Below are 25,204 nucleotides of genomic sequence, written 5' to 3'. Positions count from 1 at the left end.
AGGAAGTTGGAGTGTGGAGGGGGGCAGAGGATTGGAGGAGGGAGGGGAGTCAGGGCAAGGCTCATAAGGAGGAGAAAATGAATGAAAGAACTAGGTGGGGAGTGGGAGGTTCTCACAGTCCAGAAAGCCTAAGCTAGGAGGCTGTGGGGGCTCAGCGGAAGGCGCCCAAGCAAGGGAGGAAGTGGAAAGGTCTCGGGTCCACAGACTGGGGACGGGAAGCAGAGAGGTTCGGGGACAACGTAGGCCGGAAGAAGGGAAGAGAAAGAGCGAAAAGGCTTGACCGGAAGGGCAAAAGGCGAGCGCGCTCCGGGGTCTCCCAGGGAAGGCAGGAGGGGCCAGGTGAGGAGAAGGAAGGCAAAGGGGCGCGCGGGGCGGCGGCTGAAGCAACAGGTAAAGCGGCCCGCCTCGGCAGCGAAGGCGGGAAAGCGAGGTCCGGGGGGGGGGGCGAGCGGCGTGGCCCCCTCTGCTCAAAGCAGCAACGCCGAGAGAGGCGGGCGAGGGCGCGCGACACGGAGCGGCGAAAGAGCAACTTTCCCAGCCAACCTCCTTCTCCGACAGCGGCTGCTCCCGAAAAAAAAGAAAGAAGCCTCCTGGCTGGCCCCCGATTGGCTGGCCCCAGCCACGTGACACAGGGGCCAGGTTCTGGGCGCAGGTCGGAGAGCCAAGCCGGGCAGGTGCCTGGGGCTGCTTTTGCTCTTCGCCCGGCGCAGAAGCGGAGGGAGCGAGCGGCGCGCGCGACAGAGACCAAGCAGCCTCTTCGGGAGAGGAAGGGGCGCCAGGAGGGCCGGGGGGGCGGGGCGGGCGGTGGAACCAGAGCGCCGGCATCAAGGCTCGCTCTTTGCCTGAAACCCGGAAGGCTGGACCTCCAATGGATGGGGGCTGTTGAGCAGGGGCTCCCCTCGGGTGCGCGCGCGCAGGGGACGGAGAAATGGGATGGGAGGGGGGGGCGCAGCAGCAGGAAACTCCTGTAAACCTATTTCATAGACTCACAGAATTGTAGAGTTGGAAGGGACCCCGAGGGTCATCTAGTCCAACCCCGTGTAATGCAAGAATATTTTGCCCAGCGTGGGGCTTGAACCCACCCAGGACACTGAGATAAAGGAGTTGCCCACTCTATCGACTAAGCTATCCTGTTCTGAGGAACCTTGGGGTGAAATGGATGCTCACTTTCACGCGCAAAGCCCCACTTTGCCTCCTGCCTCGACTGGAATCCTGTACTTCCTGCCTCTCCAGACTAGGGCGAGGCATCATAATACGTGGTAGCTTGTTTTCAACAGCCTTGCACATGACAGGGGTCAGGATCTCTCCTATGTTGTCTGCTGTTCAGAGAGAGATGGGGGGCGTGTTTGTATATACTTTTAAAGCACATTCCTTCCCTCAAACGAATACTGGGCAATGTAGTTTATCTCCCACTAAGGCACAATCCACTGCAATCCTGAACAAACTACAGTGCTCAGAAAGAGAAAGAATATGCTAGAGCACTTCATAAACTATAATATCCCAGGGGCATGGGCACTTGAATTGCTTTGGCCCAATTCCTGTAAGCTGCCCATGTTTTGAGACCACTTTATACCCAGACACAATTCTAGGCAGAGCATGTTAGGCAGCACAGTCTTTGGAGGCATGAACGCCTGATTTGAAACAGAGTAAAGTAAAGTTTCTCAATAGTTTTTCAAAAGTTTCAGCGGAAGACGTCTCAAAAGCCTCAAAAGGACAGTGTCTCTGGAATGATGCTGCTGTTTCATAATACAGTGGTACCTCAGGTTACAGACACTTCAGGTTACATACGCTTCAGGTTACAGACTCCGCTAACCCAGAAATAGTACCTTGGGTTAAGAACTTTGCTTCAGGATAAGAACAGAAATCGCACGGCGGTGGCAGCAGGAGGCCCCATTAGCTAAAGTGGTACCTCAGTTGGAAATATGATACAAGGCATACAACCGATGAATGATAACAAAACTGAGCTACCTGCATACACATTGTAAAATAAAGCAGAATATACAAAACAGAATAAATAAAGGTACATACCCAATATTTTCCAACATAATATATACCGGTAAGTAAGATTCATGATAAGGATCTGTGCTCACTAGATAGTCTAGTTGCTGATACTTGCTACACAATTGCAGAGGACTTATGAAGTAAGCCTGGAGATGCTGGCAATTGAGCCTCTGACCTTTTTCATGCAAAGCATTCCACTAATGAACCTGGAATGAAGATCAGGAAGTGGAACCACTGTCTATCTCATCTGATACTTTCTTTACCTCCTTCCCAACAATCCCTGTTTACAGCCTGAGAAAATATTTGGAATTGTTGCATTCAGTGGGGCTTGTTGGCATCAGTCTGTCTTGAGAGACAATGGAGTATGCCTCTGGGGGTGAACTGCTGCAATAACAGCACCGAAGTGACCTCTCTGGGACGCAAGCCTGCAGGAGTTGCCGGAAGGAGGCATACAAGGTGCCATTGAATCGTCTTAGGGACTCCACTCTGGATCTGTCTATTGTTTACTCCTAGGAAAATGTGTGTAAGACACTTATTAGGTCACTTATTGAGGTTACATTCTTCCTTGCCCAGGCCTTCATCCATTAAACAATCTATGGCCTTTTTAAAGTAGGGGGGACTTCTATTATGATGTTTTTCTGTGGTGGTTTTATTGCTTTTTATTATTATGCTATGTAAATTAATGTTTTTAATGTTGTACATCTCCCTGGGATCTTGGGATAAATTATTGATTAAATAATAATAATAATATCAGATATTTCAAATATATGTCTAGTCAGAAGTAAGTCCTATTGACTTTTTATTGCCAAGTAAGTGAGCATAAGATTGCAGCCTTAATGACGCTTCCAGGCCACTGTTGTATGTGCAAGATTTGGGGGTGCTTTGAAAAAAATATTGAATAGTAATGCCACTTTTAGGGGTGATAGCTAGAAGGAACTATAGAACCATAGCACTGTTTTCAAGGAAAAAGGAAGATGTTAGGAACCTCCAGGGAAACTTCCTCGGCTTGGCAGCATTTATTTATTATTTGCATTTGCCAGTCACATAATAATAAAAAAGATTTACTAAGCAACATACAATGACAGTGTAAAACAAGTTTAAAAACACAACAAATATAATAAAGCCAACCCAGGAACCATTCAGCAATAAAACCCAAGTCAGCGTAAAATAAACATATGTCAGCCACTGACAGCCAGTTCAATTAACCCATCAAGTGAGCAAACGCTAAAAATGAACCACTTGCCATCGGTCTGCAGAGACTAAAATAAATTATGTATTCTCTGGAGTTCAATTCATGTAGGAGGAGCATGTTGGCAGGAAATTCTGCCAGCCACAGAGAAAATGTTAAATGCTGCCAGGTACAATTATCTTTCGAGTTCATTGAGACATTATTATCTTGAGGTTTCTTGTTAAGCTGCTTAGTACAGAGGAGCCTTGTCCTGGCCTCCAGAGTAATGCTAATAGGAAGCTGGTTGAAACTGAATGGATGCTGGAGGAGGGTGAATTAAAGCCAAAGAAGCTGCAATTCTGCTTGAACAGCAGTTCTGCTTTCAAAATGAAACCATCTAGAATTATGACGTTCCTGCCGTCATGAATTTGGGCTTATATATATTGCATGTCTAGAGCTGTGTTCAAATCAGTCCAGTGACAGCCCACTTGCAAGCAAAATGTGCAGGGCTCATTGTCCCTCAGCCCTCAACTTATCTAGTATATTTGATTCCTTCACTCCTTCATCGGTCATGTTGCAAAAGGGAAGGAGAGAGATGCCATTCCATCTGCTGGGCTGGGAGATAAACTCCATTTGTCCCCTTCCTTGAACTGTTTTTTTGTTTAGGATTGTAAGAGGTGGGTTTTAGCACCTCTTGAGAATTTATCCAAGGTGAATTTGACTTGTGTGCATGGTCATTTGGTCGGAAGTGGCTGTGTGAAATTTCAGTCTTGCTGTCACACACTGTAAATGGGCTGGGAGTTTACATGGACTGCCATTCCTCCCCTCTTTTTATTTCTTTACTCTGATGTAGTGAAATACAAAACTATTTTGTGGTCTCTGGTAATGTAAAAAATCCATCCATGTCAGTCCACACAGTGGGCAGATTCTTTTTATTTCAGCAGAGGAAAATAAGCTAAAGTGATGAAAAGTGATCAAACGTTCACTATTAAATAATATTTTAGATGTATTGCTTGAAAATGTCTAGGCCGAATCTTGCAAAGTCTATGGACATTGAAAGACCTTATTTCCATATATACTCTCGTGTAATCATTGTAGTATATTATATTACACATTGTAACAGGCATTCACTACATCTGGGGAAACCAGAGGAGAAGAGGCTTGGGCAGGAGAGAAGAGAGGAGGGCATAAGTGTGTGTCTGTGGGGGCAAGGGGCAGAGATAGGCTATTCCAAGACCTAGGAGAGAGGTAGGATAAGGTCCATGGAGAAAGTGGGAAGGCGAAGCAGTCACACTGATGATGGGACGAAGGGAAAGAATTCTTGTGAAGATGAAAAGCTAACAAGGGAAAATGTCTTGACAATAAAACTGAGCGTTCCCCAAAAGTCAACACAGCAGTAAAGAAAATAGTTAAATGACTTACATATTCTGAGTTATTTTGAAAACAGTGGTAAAAGTTGTGTGTCAAAATACATAAACAGGAGAAGCAGTAAAATAGAATTTCTATCTTCCTTTCAAAACTGTTTTTTGCAGGTACATGTATATAGAAAAGTTCTCCTATCGCACCCCCTAGTGGATATATTGTGAAGCACATAAAGCTTTCTCGGGCTGGAATGCTCACGTCTGCTTTGCACTGCGTCCACAGTACACATTTAGTGCAACCTTGAGATGCTTAATAGGAAGCATCACACAGAGGCAAGCTTGCATTCTAAATAATATTTATGTTTTTATTTGTATAGATTCGTAAACATATTTAGCACAAAGAGGCCACTCTTCTCCTACTCCCGGGTCCCCAGATTCCACTGGACTTATAATCACCCACGATTCCCGGGCAGTAAGACCAATGATCAGGGACAGCGGCGGTTGCAATTCAGCCCCATCTGAAGTTAGGGCAAAGCTACCGATCCTCATTGGGAAGAGGCGGGGGAAAGACTGCGCTGGGAATGGAGGAGTGAACGACATCGGTTGCACCCTGGAAACTAAACTGGGGAAGAACCGAAGGAGGGAAGGGCAGCGTGGCGCCCAAGAATCCTGGGAGCTGTAGTTCGCCCTCACGGAGCTCCTCTTCCCAGACCCCTTAGCAAACTACAGTTCTCGGGATTCTTCAGGGGTCTGATGTGAAATCTTCCCAAGCGGAGAGATGGGGAGTCCAGGCATGGAGAGCCGATGAGCGGCAGGAGGGTAGGACGCAGAGGAGAAAGGCAAAGAAGAAAACGGGCAGAAAGGAGCTGCGCGCCCAGCGTGGGAATCCCTCGCGCGTCAGAGCGGCCACGTCCTGCGAAAGGCGTGCTGGGCGGAGCTTCCCATCTCAGGGACCGCTGGCCTAGAGGGCGCCGCGGAGCATGATGGGAAAATCCTTCTAGCATCCGGCATGGAGGTCCAGGCGGCCGGCTCCAGGCAGCATCTCGGCGGCGGTGGCGGCAGCCAGGACCAGCACCGACCAGGAGAGTGAGGCGGCGGCGGCTTCCGGGGTCGGCCATGGTGTCCCAAGCCGTGCAGCTGCTCCGGCAGGGCGTGTGGGCGGCGCTCACCGGAGGCTGGTACCACGATCCGGAGCAGAGCAAGTTCACCAACAGCTGCCACCTCTATTTGTGGCTTTTCCTGCTCCTGCTGCCGATGGCGATGCATCTGGTGAGGAGGGAGCCGGCGGGGAGGGAGAGGCCCAGAGCCCCGGGGACAACGACCCGAGCCAGGTTCTGTCCCGCAGCTCCCTTCCTGCGCCCGGGATGAGGGCCCGGAGAAAGCAGGGCTTCGGCTCAAGCCCGGGAAGTCCCGGTGGGCAGGTGGAGGCAGCACGGCATGGGGAAGAGAGAGGAGGATTATGGGGATTCAGAAGGTGTCCTATGAGAAAACTCTAGTGACGATCCTTCTCCCAGCTGGTGCTACAATAAAACTATGATTATGTGCATTCTAACAATATGCCAGTAAAATATTCATCCACTATGCTCCTATATTTCCCAAGGCTTATTCTCTCTTTTGATTTTGTTCTGCTATCGGGTGTGGGAACCTTTGGGTTGCTGGACTGCAACTCTCATAATCCTTGGACATCAGTTTTGCTTGCTGGGGCTGATGGGAGTTGTAGTTCAGCAATGTCTTGTTAGCCAAAGCTTCCCCAGCCCTGGACAAAGTGCTGAGTGGCTCTTTGGATCCTGACCAAAGTATCTGCAAATGTTGTATCTCTTGCCAGTCTGAAGAAATTTTACTATACCTTACAATAGGGGTATCATATGCCTTACAATAGGGGTATCATATGTCATAACTGCTCCAGATGCTATTGGGACTCCAAGTCCCATCAGTCCCAGCCAGAATGGCCAGTGGCCAGTGATGATGGGAGTTGGAGTACAACATCATCTGGAAGGCCCCTGGTTATCCACCACTGCCTTACAGGGTTGTTGTAAAAATTACATTAAAGCACTTAGGAAAAGCACCATGTAAATGCCAATAGTATTGTATAATTGTTAGGAAAACATTAGCAGGGTTATCAATAATCAGTCTTGTTACAAATTTAAATTGTCACACTGCAAGTAAATGAAATCTACTGGCAAACCAAGGGATCAGTTGCATTAACTCTTTGTTATTCTTATGTTTAGGCATTCCCTCCCAATGCCATCACAGCCTTTGTCTACTGCAGTTCTGTGACTGTGCTTTTCACGATAATCAAAGTGGTCAGTTATCGCCTGCATCTTATGTTTGACAAAGGAGAAGTGATTCAACAAAAGGTCTCATGGAAAGAAGGAAAGCAAAATAAAGAAGGTAGAAGAGATAATGCAGTTCGGCATATGAATCTCAGGCAAGTTTTCTTCCTTACTGTGTAAGGTTATCCTTGGTGCCCTCTGAAATAATGAGGAGGCGTACATGTAGGGAAACAAGCTTCTGCATGCAAATCGTTTACTGTGAGCAAATAGGTTTCCTGCCTTTGTCAGAAAATTATGGATGGTGCCAAGCAGCTGTTTAGGAGAGGGAAGGGAGGTAGATTAATCCCAGCAGAATCACTGATTGACTGCCAACTTTCTGACAGGCTGATTTGCACATACATTTGGAACAGGACTGGTGATGGTCATTGTGAGAAAAAGTCATCCCTGAATTCTTTGTTCTTTATTATTTTTGAATAGCAATAACATTGGGGACAGTTGTGCATTTGAAGAGCTCAAGCGTAATGGTTCAACACCAACCATCCACAGCAGCGTAAAAGTGCAGGCTATCCTCTCTCATCACTCTTCAGGAGTCCTGGTTAGTAAAGCTTTTTCTGCTGTTCACTCTACATATGCCACTGGGTTTCTCTGACCATCAAAAATGTAATATGGGTTTTACTGTAAAAATAGTAGCATACCATCTCCTTTGCCTAGCAAAGCAAAATGCACGATGGGATGTCATTGTGCTCCAAGGTTTGCCATCCCTGCAAGCAGCAGCTAGTTAAGTTGGGCAAGGAAATTCAGAGTGTTGTGGTGCCAGGCCATCCGTTTTGTTTTACTGATGTACACATGACAGGGAAGGGGGAATGGTGGGGCTGGTGTATTTGGTGATACCCATATACTGTAGCTCCAATAACATCTGGTTCTGGTCATCATTAGCAATGCAAATTTGAAAAGATCCTGTTTTAATTACTGTGTATTAATTGAATTGCATAATTTATTTGTGGATGTCTATATTTTAATGTTTTGGTGGGTTTATTTTATTCTGTTATTTTAATTCTGGATGTCTATATTAATGCTGATGTAGTAGCCTTCCAAGTGGTTTACAAGTATAGAACCCTATGTTAGCATTAAGCAGTATATGAAATAATAATAATAATAATCATTCAGTGGCCAAAAATGCTAAAGAAGGAGGAGGAAATTTTAAAGATTCAGAATTCTTTTGTTCTCTCCCCTTGTCCAAAGATGTGATCAATGCTGAGTACTGTGATAGTGATCATGACTGTTAGTGAATGGGAGGAGAGGAAGGGGTCATTTGGGGTGAGTCCAGCACCTTCTTCCCTCTTCAAGGGCTCTAACAGGTCCACTTGCTTAGTACAGAAGACAATAGGGAAGCTTTTTAAGTGTGCACAACTCTGTGTGAAGCAGACCCACTAGAATGTGGCAATAAAAAAAATATGATGTGAGGTTTTACCCATTAAACCAGTGTGGGGGCATCCCTGGCTACATTTTCCTGTTCTGTACATGTACATGACACCAATGTTGGCCTCAGTGGGAAGCTAACTCGCGTGGGTAGCAATTCTGTAGAGCTTTGAAATGGAGTCATGATTCAGATACATTTCAAATAACAACAGTAACAATATTCTCCAATTTACAGGTTTCAAGTATTCAGTTAGAGTTATTAGTATGTGTTTTTAAGTATTGCTTGCTGACTCTTGACATCTGAAAGGGAAAAACACTTTCTTAACTTGTGAAATGTACTATGAACAGAATAATTAGTTGCAATACCACCACCACATCCTTCACTGAATGTAATCACATGGCTTACCCTGAGACATCTATGAGATGTTGGGTGCAATCCTTGTATTCTGTCTTTATTATTTCTGCCATTGATTTTAAGTGGGATATAGGCTATACTTACTATGATTTGCTAAAGTACTCTGTTTTAAATTATGCACATTTTAAATATAACATGGATCACATAATCCATTTGCTTCATTTTTAGGAGCTGCCAGCACAAGAAACGATTGAAGATCTGAAAGGTACCTTATAGATAATGTTTGTTACTATTGTTAAAAATGTTTCACCCCCAAAACTGTACACCTCAGAGTTTAGAGCATGTTCCTAAAATAAATGGTAGCAGTGAACTTTATATAACTTGTAAACGTTTACTATTTATACTTTGTTTAGAGAACATGTTCATGCCCCACTGAAAGCAATAGGACTTAAAGGCTTAGTTGTGTACTGCCCCATTGATTCAAGTGGGGATTTTCTGGACTGCCTAGCCTGACAGAACTTCACATATGTTTGTGTCCCTTCTTATCAGGAGTAATGCTTCTGGAAGACCAGCCTGCCCTACCGGTTTCATCTACCTCACCCTGTGTCAAAGCAGATATTCTGTCTGCTTCTATGGCACTTATGTCAAGTTCTACCACATCAGCAATAGTGGCGAAGCCAAATGCCATGGAGACATTTATCAGCGCGGCAACCAGTGAAAAGGATGAGAAGGTGCAGCTTTCTAGTTATAGTGCAGTGGAGGATACGCCTCTTGATAAAGGTGTGGTTAAGAAATTGCCAAATCTTTCCTTGTCCCAGTATGACATTATAAAAGCTGGCATTTCCTTTGAATCTTGGAGCACTGATAATTCAGTCATCATTTCTGAGCATCTAAGCAACCCAAAGTGTTTCCGGAGAGAAAAAGTGCTGGATGCATCTGCTCAAGACATCACAACCACTAGTTGCCTGCAGTGTAATACCGTGGCAGCCAAGGGAGTGGATGGACCTCTGGAAAGTTCCTACCTTGATGACATGAAGGTTCACCTTGACGATTCGGAGAGTGAGGTAGCTGTTGCTCTTATTGACAATTCTCTCTCTGGAGATCCGCTTACACTACACGAACCGATTAAAATTGTGATCACCATGAGTAGCACCCAGAACTCAACCACCGACCTGGATGGCTCACGCCATTTGCAAGTTTTGGGGGCTGAAATCGGATCCAGCTCGGATCCAGAATCTGGTGTTGTCATGGCAGACCAGCACAGTAAGCAAAGCAGCGAAATGATGAGAATCCCCGTCATCACCTTTGAACTATCTGATGACAGCGGAGGCCAGGCTTATCAAGAAGCGAGCGAAAGTTTGAGAACGCCAGACAATTTAAACGTAGATGCCTCATCCAACCAGTGTTCGGGCTATGAATCTGGCGAACAGGACAATAATGCAAAAGAGGATGGTGACAACCCAACAGATAATCACGAAGAAGTAAGCACTTGCCCGGAGAATGCCTCTGAGAACGTAGAAGTCCTGACTTTACATTCCAAAGAAGGGCAGCAGAATTTGGGCGTACCCTCTTACAAAACGGCTCATGAGAAAAGGCATGCTCGTGTGCTCAGTGTGGACAGTGGGACCGATGTTTTTTTAAGTAAGAATTCCTCGGAGACAGTCAGTGATAAAGAGAAGCTTTTGCCAACCTCTAAATCTGACCTGGAAGCTAAAGAAGGACAGATGCCAAATGAATCTAATTTCTTGGAATTCATCTCGCTGCTGGAATCCATTAACACCTCAAAGGCAACTGCGTCTGATGGCAAACCAGAGACTGCAAAAGATAAGCAGATAACTGGAGGTATGCTGCATGCTTTCAGAATTATGAGCCATCTCTGCACTTAAGGCATTTCTGAGCACTTGCATTAAGAGCAACTTGCCAGTCAAGGGATGGTAGCAGATAGCAATATATAGTCCAGAATATAAAGTGTGGTGTTTTTTAAAGCTGAAAATGGAGTACCACAGGCTGTTGTGTGCCGTACAGAAGATTCTTAAACCACATACGAATGAGTTACACACAGAAATCCTCAGTTTGTGTAACTGATGTTTTCATTGCATGTTATGATTTGTGTTGGCTATTTTACAGTTATATGTAAACTGTTTTGAGGTCCCCTGTGGTGGAAATAGATGTACAAAATCTCTGAAACACTACATGAAATAGACAGTGCAATCCTGTGCTGCTTTGTCCAGCCACAGCCAGAGAGGTGTGTTAGCTAGTACCTTGGATTAGCTCCTATACCACAGTGTCTCCTTGTACTGGAACTTGTGCTGTGATTGCTCTGAAGTCAGCTCCACTAAGCCCTGTTCTGAATAAATATGCTTACACTTACGGTGTAAGTGAGATTCCAAAAGCAAAAAAATGAGGGGGATGTTTATTTATGTTAGCATTGCCTGCAGGTTTTAGTCATGGGTCATTTTGTCACTGACACAAATTCATGGAAGCATAAAGGAAAAGATGGCAGGTAATTTTAAACCCTTATATTATTATTTTTATTACTTTTACATCACTACCTATGTACAAGGTGCTATATAGAAGTTTATAAGCCAGGATTGGGGGACATTTTTTCTCTTTCAAAGGCCATGTTACTTTTCTCTTTCTCTCAGGCACCCAATTTCCCAACGGTTTTTCTCCCTCCTTCCATTCACATGAAACTAATCTGAGGGTCACAGGTAACTCACCTGACATAAACAGATCCTTGCCCAAACCTGTTCTGAATACAATATGACTTTGAAAAATTGTCTGCCAGACTGTAGTTGTTTTCATAGTTTGGGTGTCTCACTCCTCATCAAAAATACTATTGCTCTCTCAAAAAGAGAAAGCATGAAAACAACACATTTCCAGTGTCTTGTATAAGTAGCCTTTCTATTTTTTAGATGGCTGCACAACAGAGAAAAAGGAAGAAACTCCAGTAATGGATAAAAACAGTGCACATGGATCTTCAAAGCAGGATAAGCCAGAGATGCAAACTCAAGACTCTGGTAGTATTAATCCAACTGTCCCGGAGCCTATCAAGTTCACTGCTCAGTAAGAAGTTTCTTCTCCTCATTGACTGTGTCTGAAATGATTCATATCAGTTGCTTACAGTGAGAATAATTAATTTCAGTGTCTCTATTTTGCTTTTGTGCCTAGTTACCAGAGCACCAGGCAAAGGCAGATCATTTACCGGGTTACTTCGCAGCAAGATAGTTCCCTCTTGCAAGTCATAAGTGGGCCTGAGGCTTCTATGCAAGAAGAGATGTCTGTGGATGCAATGCATGTCTTCATAGATGAAAATGGTAAGCTCCATAGAGAACTTAGGAGAAAGGGAGAGGTTTCTACGAATAACGTTGCTTAACTGTTTTGCAAAATGCATTCAATATTTATTGGATTGTAGGATGATTATATAAGTACCTGGGCATGAGATCCACAGCCTTGTATGCAGAAGGGGTTCATACTCTGGGTGGATCGCTTAGGTCACTGTATTCATATACCCCAAACATACACACAGACTCACCAAGTCAAGTGGATTCTAGAACTTGGGTCTTGTCCACACTGGAGTTTCCCAAAAGGAAATACCTACTGGTATGAATGGGAAAGACGGAAGTCGCTTCTCATATGCTAATTAAATGCAGGCAGGTGTGGGCTAATACATTCTAATTCAAATTGGGGTAATGAAATGAATTAACAGCTGAATAACACTGAAATGCTGACAAACGATCACTGCATGTGGATTCCAGAGCTTCGTTGACTTTGGTGGTTCCCCGGCCAAAGTCTAGATGATTTGTGGAGTAGCAGATTGACTAGAGCATCGAGGCATCACCCTGCTTCTTCACCACAGCAGACTCCCCCTTCCTTTTTCTCAGAACCTATAGTGTCTATTGGAGTGGACAGAAGGTAGATCAGGATCTTTTGGTAGATCTCTGGATTTGAAGTAGACAAGCAAAGATTTCTGTTTAATAATAACAACCTACCAAATTACTTTCCTCCATCCTCCTCAATAATACTGCTAAAATGGGGAAAGTGAAGTGGGGAAGGATTGTGACCTCCATTTTGTTCTGGCCCTCAGAACAAATTCTGGGAATAATTTATTGGATGTGTATATCATTTTCACCTGGCCCTGGTTACTGGGTCTGAGCAACAAAATAGATTCCACAAGCCTGAAATCTGCCCCCCCCCCTATAAATAAAATGGGAGGAAGCTGAGTAGTGGGCAGCTGTGGTATGACTTGCATCAAAGCATGCTTGCAGCCCAGGGTGTTTAAAAGACTCTGCTGCAGCCGTGGGTCATTGTAATGAAATTCCACCTTAAAGGAGTATACAGGTCACTGGCAAAGATACCTTAGGGCAAGATCGGTGCTTCCAGCAGGAGGATTGAGCCACATGTTCCCTTCCAGTTCTCTTATTTTACAGTCTTAAAATTCAGTGTGTGAACAAATAATTACACCACTGAACTGACGGTGGCTTCTTCTTTTTTTAAAGGAGAAATTAGATCCTGTTACTTAAAGGCTGGCAGTCAAAAAGAAGGAAATATGCAAAATCCAGCACCCAACTATGATTGTATTTCTCATGCTCAGTAAGTAAACTCTTCTATTAGAATGTATTAAGCTGTTCCTTTTCACATTCCCGTGGGTTGTGAAAGAATTCTGCAGTGAACAAAAAGGCAAAATGAGTACTTGAATCTGCTTTTTTAAAATCATAGCATTTTACCCCATATTTTTATGGTATTTTATGATTAATTGTAGGGGACGCAGGTGGCGCTGTGGGTTAAAGCCTCAGCGCCTAGGACTTGCCGATTGAAAGGTCGGCGGTTCGAATCCCTGCGGCGGGGTGCGCTCCCGCTGCTCGGTCCCAGCGCCTGCCAACCTAGCAGTTCGAAAGCACCTCCGGGTGCAAGTAGATAAATAGGGACCGCTTACCAGCGGGAAGGTAAACGGCGTTTCCGTGTGCAGCTCTGGCTCGCCAGATGCAGCTTTGTCACGCTGGCCACGTGACCCGGAAGTGTCTCCGGACAGCGCTGGCCCCTGGCCTCTTAAGTGAGATGGGCGCACAACCCCAGAGTCTGTCAAGACTGGCCCGTACGGGCAGGGGTACCTTTACCTTTTACCTTTATGATTAATTGTGCTTGCATATATTGCTGTGCAGGGCCTTGACGTTTTATATGAGTGGGAGGTTTATACAAATTATTATAAATAAATGATTAAATAAATAAATAAAAAGAAAAATGCCCTCAGGGCAATTTATGAAGACCTTAATAAAAGATAGTTCATGTTCTCAAGGTTATAATCTAAAAGACATTGAACAGAAGGGAAAGGGTTTGGGAGAAAGAAGGAGCAAAGCAATCCCAGGCACTGGTTATTTTTTATTTGTGGTACAGTGGTACCTCTACTTATGAGCACCTCTGGCTATGTATCCTTCAGGATACGCATGTGGCAAACCCGGAAGTCTTTTTCTGGGTTTCGCCGCACGCGCATGCACAGAAGCACTCTACCGTGCAGAGCAGAACAGGCATCTCCGGTTGCAAAAACCTTGGGATCCGATCAGAGCTCCGGAACAGATCTCATCTGCAACCGGAGTTACCACTGTATTGTATATATAGGAGGAGTAAAAAAAAGCAACGGAAAAAAAAACCTGCATTTCATGATAAGTTGTATATTCCAGTAGCTGTTCTCAGTTTTGCAGAACTGTATATTGGGAACATAATTTTTAGGAAATGAATGTAGAACATGGGGAGCTACCTTACACCAAAGCAGGCAATTGGTCTGTCACTCTCAGTACTGTCTATATTGTAGCCTATGTTTCCTGGGAAAATGGATGAATAGTTAAAGCAACTTTAACAAAGTAGACTTAAAACATGACTGTTTAAAGTGGTATGTTTGGATTTTTGGAAAACCCCCCCCCCAAAGCCCAACAACTTCCCCAAAAGAAGCTCAACAACTTTCTTTGGGTGATTTCCACCCCCAAAATATGGCAACCCTACACTGTATTTGGATCCTCAATCATAATAATGTCTCCTCATCAGCACACATGGTATATTCTGTTATATATGTTAAATGTCCTTTCTATTCATGTTGACTGAGAGAGGAGGGATGGGTCTTGCAGCATTCAGTGTATGGAGGAATTGCAGGGCAAAAGAACCAGTTTCATAAGAACGTGAGAAGAGTCTTGCTGGCTCAAACCAAAGGCCTCCTTAGTATAGCTTCCTGTTCTTGCAATGATCAACCAGATGTCTCTTGGAAGCCAAGAAGTAGGACATGGACACAGCAACTCTCTCCCAACTCATGTTCCTCAGCAATTGGTATTCAGAGGCATATTGCCTCTGACTGTGATGAGGTTGTATAGGAAGATTTTCCACCAGCCTTTGCTCTGATACTTGGCTGGAGAAAATAATGCAAATTAGGTGTATGAATTCAACAGCACCATCTTGCGTTTCCATAAATAATTATGCTCCTTCCAGTTCCTCACTCTTTTATTTGTTACTCCCTCTTGATTTTCAGGTGTCATTCACAGTATGAAAATGTTATATTTCAGGGCTATTTCTAGTTCCCTCAGTCTAGACAAAAGACATGTGGCTTCCTTGCTTACTTCCCTGCAGGGCTGGTACACATTTGTACCAGGTCACACATAGACTGGGGTTGTGGCCACGCAAGCCCGAGGGAGGAAAAACTACTTTTATGATGGGACTGTTTAACTTTGCAAAAAATATATATTCTGCTGGCTTTATGTGTATGTCTGCCAGAAGTGAGAAAACTTGAGGCTGCTTTTCTGTCATGTTTGTATTCTGCCTTCCCTTGAAAGCAACTCAGGGTTGTGTAACTGTTATAGGGTGACTATTAAGATGCTGCTGTTATTGCAATTACTACTACATAATGATTTATTTCTATGCTTCCCTTCCTCCCTGGGAGCCTGGAGCAGCCAACAAGATGGAAAAATGCCTTGCATGCAGTAATAAACAGCATCCTAAAATACATAGATATATGAAATATTTAAAATCAGAAAAACATAGAAAAGTGATACCAAACTGTTGAAATCCCCACCAATGTTCATGTCTCCGTAGGCTAGACAAACAACAAGTATTCACATTAATTGTTAATTTGTGCAAACATATTCATTGGGTAAATCAGATAAAAAGCCATTATTTACTGTATTTTTCGCTCCATAAGATGCACTCTTTTCCTCCTAAAAAGTAAGGGGAAATGTGTGTACATCTTATGGAGCGAATGCAGGCGGGAGGCTCTGATCAGCTCTCTCTTTAAAGAGCTGTGCTGAGCGTGTGTGCGGCTCTTGCTGGCTTTTCCGCGAGGCTGCCCTCTCTCCCTTCTCCCATCTCCCAGAAAAGCCAGAGCAGGCTGTGCAGCTTTCGCTGAAGCCAGCAGAGCGATAGCTGTGCAGCGGCTCTTGCTCTGCTGGCTTCACAGCGAAGCAGGAGGAGGGACGGACGGGAGCAAGCAAAGCACCTGTCCTGGTGTCTCCTCCTCCTCTTTTACAGTGAGGCAGGAGGAGAGATGGGCACGCAAAGGGAGAGCTGCGCAAAGCGGGAGAGAAGCCATGTAAGCGGCTCTCGCCTTGCTTGCTTTAAAGCAAGAAAAGCAGGAGCCGCTTACATGCTCTGCGTAGAATATATTTTTTCTTGCTTTCCCCCTCTAAAAACTGGGTGTGTCTTATGGTCAGGTGCATCTTATGGAGCGAAAAATACGGTAAATTGCAGGGGCAACACATCCTGTTTTGTCATTTGAAGTGAAACTGCCCTGCCGTGCCACTGCTGCTACCCCCCACCTGCTCCTGCTGCCTCCTATTCTGCCCCTACTGCACACCCTGCCACATCCACCCCTAGTGGATCGGTGCCAAATTCAGGCAAGACCTTGCCAATTTTGGGTGAGATCTCATGGGGCAGGCAGGGCACCCACAGGCATGCAGCCTAGGGGGCTTCTGCCTCACCTTGCCTAATGGCTGGGCCGGCTCTAGTGAAATGCTCCCAGGGCAAATAGCAGCTCAAAATGGATGAAGATTTTCATTTGGATCAAGGGGTGTTCTGGTAGAAAAGACTTGTCGAAGGTCATAAAAAGTCAGTGTGATTATAACAGAAGAGGATAGAATGTTGTGCCATTACTTTCCCTGCTTTTCAGTCTAACCTACCTCATTTTGTTGTTGTGAGGACAAAATGAGATAATCTCATGCATGCCATCCTGTCTCCTTGGAAAGAGGATGGGCTACAAATGGGAGATAGCCGCAGCCATCTTGCCATTCTGTCTCCTGCTACCACAGTGGCCACATAGATGCATCTGATAATTCACAAGCAGGTCACGATGGACGCAGCTACTCTATGTTGTCGATTGGTGATATCTGATCATCTGCTGGTGCTGCCTCTGACAGTGACAGCAATTGTACTTGAGCTTTCTTTACCAGGCAGACCTCCCAGTCTCTTCCTTTTTGCACACTCGCAGCCCTTACTTTGACTGGCCTTGTGACAACTTTATAATGTAAATTTCCCCATCATGCAGAGAGAATTCATTTGAAAGCCTCGTGATTAATTTGTCGTGTTTGTTTTGAGGGCACGTTACTCTTTCCGGTAGAAGTCAAAGCCTACAGGCTACAAAGAATTAATTGCTGCAAAGAGAGATTCTCTGCAAGTGGCTAGGAGGAAGGTTAATTTTAAAACACTCTGCTAAAGCAAGTTCTTAAATACTGCAAAATACAAGTGTGTCTGGCCTCAGGCATGTGGAAGAGTTTCAGTCTAGTTGCTCTGTGCACTTGGTTTGGATTCATTCCCCAAAGTAACTAGCTGCAGAATGCTCTGTACTGTACAAAGGCATCTGTCTGAATACCTTAATGGTATCAGAGATCTCCTGGGCAATTACATCCATATCTGACAGTTTTCAACATCACAATGCTCTCCAAACTCTCTGCAAATGTACTCTGCACTCCAGGCTTTTTTGCTGGAACAGAAGCAGACATTATTGTAAAGTTCTTTAGCACTGAATGGCATCAAAAAAGCAGGCTTCGTTTCTCCCCAGCTACCAAGGTGATTTTAAATGACAGGGACATCCTTCAATTCTAGCAGTAAGCCGCCGATCCTTATTACTGATGCAGAGCGGATGCTGGCATTTGACAGGTTTCCACTGCTACGCAGCCACACACATTTTCACCAATACACAGTGAAACTCTGTGGGATTATGGGATATGGAGGTTTAATTATTAACGGCCAGCTAGGTGCCTCCAGGAGACGTTCATTCATAGCATTTTTATTCTTAAAATACACTTCTACACTGCAATCCAATGCAGATACAGTTCACTAATTTAATCAGGGTTTATTCCCCAAAAAACCATATACAGAATTATAGCTTCAATACCTTTGATTGTTGCTTAAAATGTCTGTTCCTATGATGTAAAAAAAGGTAAAGGACCCCTGGATGGTTAAGTCCAGTCAAAGGCAACTGTGGGGTTGTGACGCTCATCTTGCTTCAGTCTGAGAGAGCCGGCGTTTGTCCACAGACAGCTTTCTAGGTCATGTGGCCAGCAGGACTAAACCACTTCTGGCGCAACAGGACACCGTGATGGAAACCAGAGCGCACGGAAATGCCGTTTACCTTCCCGCCACAGCAGTATCTACTTATCTACTTGCACTTCGTGCTTTCAAACTGCTAGGTTGGCAGGAGCTGATACAGAGCAATGGGTACTCACCCCGCCGCATGGATTTGGACCACTGATCTTCTGATCAGCAAGCCCAAGGGGCTGTGGTCTAAACCATCTTTTCCTATGATGTATCTGATCCAAAACTAGAGAGGAAGTAGGTGGAGCACATACAGCTCTGGGAGAGCAGGGACCACCCATCTATCTCCAGTGTCGAGAAACTTTCCATGCACACAAAGGAGATGTTTGCTCAGTATGTTTCCTGCATTTGAAGCAAACGGAGAAGGTACTGTGTCATTCTTTGTGCCCACTGGAACTGGAATTACAAATGGGCCAGGAGAGAACCCAGCCTAGCCTTCTCTTGCGCCTTTAGCATCCACTTGATTTGTGGAAATGATCAGCCAACGTTTTAGCCCTGCTCAGATCTGTAGATCTAGTTGCTTTTAAAGACACAGTAGATGTTGCTGGGCTTTTTTCTTTTTTTAAACAAGTTAGCACCCCTAACTATAACTGCTGTTTTTTAATAGATACCCTCTAGACACATGAAACTCGTGTCATTGGTTGTGCTACAAATGAGTCCTCAGTGAAAGTTCAGCATAGAAAATTGGCTTATACCAAGTGACTGCAGTGTTTCATCTTGTTCAGCAGCTCTCCAGGGTTCCAAACAGGAATCTTTTCCCATCCTTACCTGGAGAATCCAGGGGTTGTACCTACGGCCTTCTGCATTCAAGCACGTGTACCAGCCCAGAGCTACATCATGATGAAATCCAAGCAGTGACATAAGACTATTTCATGTTGGATATCTCCTTATGTTGTAGGAAAGCTCCTTTTAGGCTTAGCATTTAAAGCTTCAGAGCTCTTCTAAAAACTCTATTTCATTATTACTATGATAAACAGCCAGTTTTTCTTCCTCATTTGTGATCAGCCAGTCTTCCTTTCTGGCTTGGTACTTTCATGTGTCTCTTAGTATGGAAGTAAAAAATTCAGACAGCATTTATTCAAAAGTAATTGCTTAGAAATGATAAAGTAAAAAGAGTCTCCTTTCTGTAGTTAGTCTATCATGCCAAGATAATTTGAACTGTATCCGTTCTCTTCTCTCCCCCTCTCACAAATCAAACAACATATAATATATCCAATGTGGGATGTTCAGAGAAGGAGGAAAATGTTGCAGTTAGGTTTTATTGGCACTTGTTAATGCACTCAACAGCTGGCAATTTAGATCATGCCATAGAAGACTACAGAAAAAGAAGAAAAGGAATGGGGGAAACATTGCCACATGGTGGCAGCAAATGTCTTTCAAGGAGCGGCTATCTCTGCAGTGATCTAAACTCTGGTGCATCATTTAGATTAGAAGGTCATAAGGGAGGTACATCAATCTTCTGAAGAAACAGGAGGGGTCTCTCGAGAAAACAGAATGGCAATAATTGTTATCATCTTCCTCATTTTGATCTATCTTTTGAAGTATTTTTCAGAGAGTGCTAGTAAAGGTGATTGAAATTATTTGGGGTACAATCCAGAACAATTGCAGTTAACAAAGATACGATTTAACAGCACTTGAAGATATGTGTGTCTGTATATATAAAATTTATTTACACTCCACCTTTTCCCCTAAAAAGACTCAGATAAAAATAAGAACTGCTAAAAACATGGGGAAAACAATCATTAAATTAAAACTGCACACAATTCTCACTATCCAAACTCTTGTCATATGAAAATTCACTTATCCAAACACAACAAATTAGTCCACAAATCTTGCTGTACACACTGCAGATGCAGATATCCAAACAGCTGGACCTGCATTTAGTACTGTAAACAAATAAGCAGCCTTAACCAAGCCTTACTGTTTTGTGTTTTGCTGCTTCGCAGCAGCCATTTCATCAGAAACCATGGGGCAAGGGTGGGTGGGGGGAGATAAGATACCGGTAAATAAGAGAGCATTTTTTCCTTCCTTGTTTGACATTTGCAGAGTTTCAGATGTTTTCCCTGGGTTTTCCCAGGTTTTCCCATCATTTTATGGTCAAATTCCCAGGGCCAGAAATGCATTAGAAATTACAATAAGTGACTTGTTATGGGAATGTTCGCCAAATGATTTGCTGAGAATGCATTGTGTATAGATAGTGAGATCTGTGTTTATATACATATTTTTAAAAATCTACAGAAATCACACCACGCATATGCAGGTCCCATCTTAAGAGAGGTATCTCCCCACAAAATGGAATACCTCATTTCAGATGATGGGTGCCACCCTCAGCTTTCATATGTTTCTGTTTAAAATAGTTGTTGATATATGCTGCTGTCCAATTAATCTGGGATCGGCACCTTTTAAAATCAATCAAAACACTTTAAAAAAATCAATTGAGTGAATGGACTAGTTCACTAAAGATTGGCTTCATGGTCTTGTGCAACAAGTGTCAACAGCACATTATTTTTACATTACTAACTGAATAATTAACTAAGCAGGTTTTTAACTAGCAGGGCAGTCCAGTGCATGTCTGCTCAGAAGGAAGTCACATTGAATTCACTGGGGCTTAACTCTCAGCTAAGTTTGCAGCCTGAATGCCGAAAATTCCATGTTCCTGTTCCATTTGCAGCCTAATTAAGAGTTGGTAGAGATTTCCAGTACCCTCCTGCATATGGTTTCTTGGAATTAAGCCGCATTGGTGATTTAGTCCCTAGCAAGTGTGTTTTGAATGGTAGCCTTAAAAACTTGTTTCTCCATTTCAGTAGAATGCCTTGTGCATGCTGATTTTTTCCTGTATCTGAGGCCCTCAGTACTTGGATTAAAATACCAGTTGACACAGGTTTAGTCGTTTTGGTTCAAGCTACGTTCCCTGAAGCAACAGGACTTCCTGTGTACTGGTTATGGATACTCATGATGTGCCCATAATGCAACAGATGCACTAGATTGTTTTCCTCACCAAATTAAGCTATGTACAAAATCACACCGTAAATGAATTTCCAGAGTGTCAGTAGAGGGCACTGTATACCTTTTGCATAGGTCATGCATACATAACATGCCTGTCAAGTAGATTGGTAGTTGCTAATTTACCTTTCGAAATGCATTCATTATTCCATTGCAGATATTAATTGTCTGTGGTAACTATTTACATAACACAGCAGATTTTTAGAAATACCAAACCTCTTTTTCAAGATCCTACATTTATGATATTTTTGGGGGTGCATCTTTTACTTACTATTTTATTATATATTTTAAATACTTATAAAACACTAACACAGTGTCTAGATTTCTTACTGTTTATGCACTGTCATCTGAGATGGTACTTTAAAAAATAAAGTCAAGTGTGTGAATATTATAGCATTCAGGCTGAACAGGCTTTAAACAACACAGGAGTGGGGGGTGGGGGGAAGTAACATGCCAAAACTAAGTAGAGCAAGAAAAGAAGCAAAGGGGATGTGGCGCACCACCGTGATAGAGAATGTGCCTGGTGGATTGGGCACCCAATGATTAGCAAAAACACATTCACCAAGTGGAGATCTAAAGGTAAAGGGTAAAGGGACCCCTGACCATTAGGTCCAGTAGTGACCGACTCTGGGGTTGTGGCACTCATCTCACTTTATTGGCCAAGGGAGCCGGCGTACAGCTTCTGGGTCATGTGGCCAGCATGACTAAGCTGCTTCTGGCGAACCAGAGCAGTGCATGGAAACCTTCCTGCCGGAGTGTTACTGTGATGGGATAATGAGCTGCTTGTGCGTAAAAGATTGATCCCTCTGGGGTTTGGCTGGTCACCCAAACCTAGGCACTAACGGAGCCCCCAAAGCATGACTCCGTCAGTCGCTGGTAGAATCCGACAGTGGGCGTCTACGGAACTTACTCCAACATAAAAGTTGTTTGACGGACATGCGCCTCCTGGACTCTCTGCGTGACAGCTTCCGGCGAGGGGTGGGGGTTGCTAAAGGGGGTCTTGTTACCTCCTCACTGTTCTCACTAGAAGTATCCCAGAGCCTCTCCCCCGATTCCCTTTCCGCTGGAACTCCTGCTCTCCCCCTACTGGTTCCTTCTTCTGCTGTAGAGTCTCTCCTATTCTCCTGGAGCCTCTCCACCACCTGTCCCTCCGATGGCAGTTCCCTGACATTCACCTCCCCCCCAGGGCCCCCTTCACCCCCCCGCCTCCTCTCCCACTGGCGGTGAGGGCGGAAAGCCCCGGAAGGAACTCTCCTCGTTGTCCGAGGATTCAAACACTTCTAACCACGGCGTACCGTCTCTCTCCTCGTCTTCCTCTTCTTCGTCGGAGTCGGCTTCCTCACCCACCCCTGACTCTGGGAACCCTTCAAACTCCCCTTCCTCATCGGTGGTCCCAAAGTGTTCCCTTCTAAATCGTGCCACGGGTTGCGGTTTTTTTGGGAAACGCTGATGAAATGTTTCTATTAAAACCTCGTCCTTGACTAACTCTGCTGGTACCCAAGTGTTTTCCGACTCAACTTCCCCCTCCCATTCTACCAGATATTCCACCTGATTCCCCTTCCACCTGGAATCAATGATTCCTGCCACGTTCATGTCGCGTTCTCTCTCTTCTATCACGGGCGTTTGGGTGACCTCTCTCTCACGCTCCCCCCACTCACGTCCCTCTCGGTACGGCGACAGTAATGACCTGTGAAATACTGGGTGCAATTTCATGTGACTGGGCAGTCTGGGTTTGAATGTTACTGGGTTGACCTGCTGTATGACCTCAAAGGGTCCCAATCTTTTGGGTCTCAATTTCTTACTCCCTCCCTTGAACGGTAGTCCTTGGGTGGATAGCCACACCCGGTTTCCCACCCTTATAGTTTCACCTTCCCTCCTATTTCTGTCTGCTTGTTTCTTATATTCCTCCTTGGCTTTCTCTAAGTTAAGTTGAAGCTGACGGTGGATCGCTTCCATCTCTTCAAAAAAGTGTTCCGCCGCTGGCACGCTCCACCTCTCCCCTCCTTCTCCTGGAAATGCCCGGGGATGACACCCATAATTTGCCAGAAAAGGACTCATCCCTGTGGACACGTTCTCCGCGTTGTTGTAGGCAAATTCTGCCAGAGGTAACTTATCTACCCAATCATTTTCTCTGTCTTTTACATAACACCTCAGGTATTGTTGTAAAATCCCGTTTGCCCTTTCCGCTTGCCCATTTGTTTCTGGGTGCCAGGCAGATGAGAAATTGAGTTCCACGTGCAGTAAGCTCATAAGTTTCCTCCAGAACCTGGAAGTAAACTGTTTCCCTCTGTCGCTGACCACCCTCAAGGGGGCGCCATGCAACCTGAAAATAACTCTACAAATAACTTGGCGGTTTCCTCCGCGGTGACCGCATGGGAACAGGCTATAAAATGACACATCTTAGTTAATAGATCTACCACCACCATGACAGCTGTTTTGCCCTTGGATTTTGGCAGATCCGTCATAAAATCTATGGATACTGCCTCCCATGGCCTTTCTGGTGTGGGTAAGGGTTGTAATAGCCCCGCTGGCGCCACCCTCTCCCCTTTCGCTCGCTGGCACCTGTCGCAACCCCTGACATATTCCCGTACGTCCTCCCTCACCTTGGGCCACCAAAACTCTCTGGTAACCAACCACATGGTTTTGTGCTGTCCAAAATGTCCCGCTGTGGGGCTGTCATGCAACTGCTTGAGTACTCTGCCCCTCAGTTCCCCATCTGGTATGTACAGTGCCCCTTTGTAATACAACGCCCCGTTCTTTTCTTCAAACCCCCCTGTGTTCTCCTCTGTCCTCCTGAGTTCTCTGAATTTCTCTTGGGCGTATTCATCGTTCTCAGTACCCTCTATCAGTTCCCTCTGCCCCACCAATGCCGCCCCACACACCCAGCGGTCTTCAGGGATTACATGCCTTGCCTCAGGCGCTCCCTCCCCCTCTAAGTACTCAGGTTTCCTGGAGAGAGCGTCCGCCCTCACGTTCTCGGAGCCTGGCACGTAACGAATCTCAAAGTGGAATTTGGAGAACTCCTGGGCCCATCTCACTTGTCTCTGGTTCAGCACTCGTGCTGTTCTCCAGTATTCCAGATTTTTGTGGTCAGTTCGGACTTGAACCTTGTGCTGCGCCCCAATCAGCAAGTGGCGCCATCTCCGGAATGCTTCATGAATGGCGAGCAGTTCTCGGTCGTATACTGTGTAGTTCCTCTCGGATTTGTTCAACTTCCGCGAGAAGAACGCACACGGTCTCCATTCGGACGTATCTTTTCCCGGCTGGAGAAGCACGGCCCCCACCACTCGGTCTGACGCGTCAGTCTCCACCCTCATTGGTTGTTGTAGATCTACGTGCAAAAGTTGCTCTTCCGACGCAAACGCCTGCTTTAAGTGTTCGAACGCCCGCTGCGCTTCTTCCGTCCAAACAAATTTTTTCTTGCTGCTAAGACAATCCGTGATGGGTGCTGTTAAATGGGCAAAGTTTTTGATGAACTTCCTATAGAAGTTTCCGAAGCCCAGGAATCTTTGCACGTCCTTCTTGGTCTTTGGTGTTTTCCATTCCAGTACCGCTTGAACCTTGCTGGGATCCATGGCCAATCCCTTGTCAGACAACCGGTACCCCAGGAATTCCACCTCCCTGGTATGAAACTGACACTTCTCCAGTTTCACCCACAGCCGATTTTCTCGCAGTTTGCTCAGTACTTCTCTTACATCTCGCACATGCTGCTCCTCATTCTCTGAGTATACCAGGACGTCATCTAAGAACGCTACGCAGTTCTTGTAGAGCAATGGCCCCAGGACGTGATTCATGAACGATTGAAAACAGGCCGAGCCCGCCTGTAGACCGAAGGGCATAACGAGGTACTCAAAGGCCCCCAAGGGGGTGAACATAGTGGTTTTCCACTCATCCCCCTTTCTCACACGTATCAAGTTATATGCCCCTCTAAGGTCCAGCTTGGTAAAGATTTTCCCTTTTCTCACACGTGTCAGAATGTCATCAATTCTAGGCATAGGGAACATCACTGGTTCTGACACTGCATTTAGGCCCCTGAAATCACACGCAAGCCTGGGTT

The 25,204-nt window shown here is 45.0% G+C and overlaps 1 protein-coding gene across 1 annotated transcript in view; it reads left to right on the top strand.

Annotated features, from left to right (window-relative positions):
* The first annotated feature begins 308 nt into the window (after positions 1 to 308).
* Positions 309 to 25,204, top strand: part of PCNX2 (pecanex 2) — a 133,395-nt gene continuing 108,499 nt past the window's right edge. The window contains exons 1-9 of the mRNA XM_083731981.1: positions 309 to 390; positions 4,908 to 5,799; positions 6,759 to 6,958; positions 7,281 to 7,398; positions 8,806 to 8,842; positions 9,127 to 10,419; positions 11,493 to 11,643; positions 11,749 to 11,894; positions 13,077 to 13,170. Of these exons, the coding sequence (XP_083588107.1) occupies positions 5,647 to 5,799; positions 6,759 to 6,958; positions 7,281 to 7,398; positions 8,806 to 8,842; positions 9,127 to 10,419; positions 11,493 to 11,643; positions 11,749 to 11,894; positions 13,077 to 13,170 (2,192 nt within the window). The 5' untranslated portion in view covers positions 309 to 390; positions 4,908 to 5,646. The remainder of the gene's footprint in view (positions 391 to 4,907; positions 5,800 to 6,758; positions 6,959 to 7,280; positions 7,399 to 8,805; positions 8,843 to 9,126; positions 10,420 to 11,492; positions 11,644 to 11,748; positions 11,895 to 13,076; positions 13,171 to 25,204) is intronic.

Source organism: Podarcis gaigeae (genome assembly GCF_964106915.1).
Source record: "Podarcis gaigeae genome assembly, chromosome: 3".
In the NCBI taxonomy this organism is placed as follows: Eukaryota; Metazoa; Chordata; class Lepidosauria; order Squamata; family Lacertidae; genus Podarcis; species Podarcis gaigeae.
Note: the sequence above shows the minus strand (reverse complement) of the source record. Positions and strands in the feature narration are given on the sequence as shown.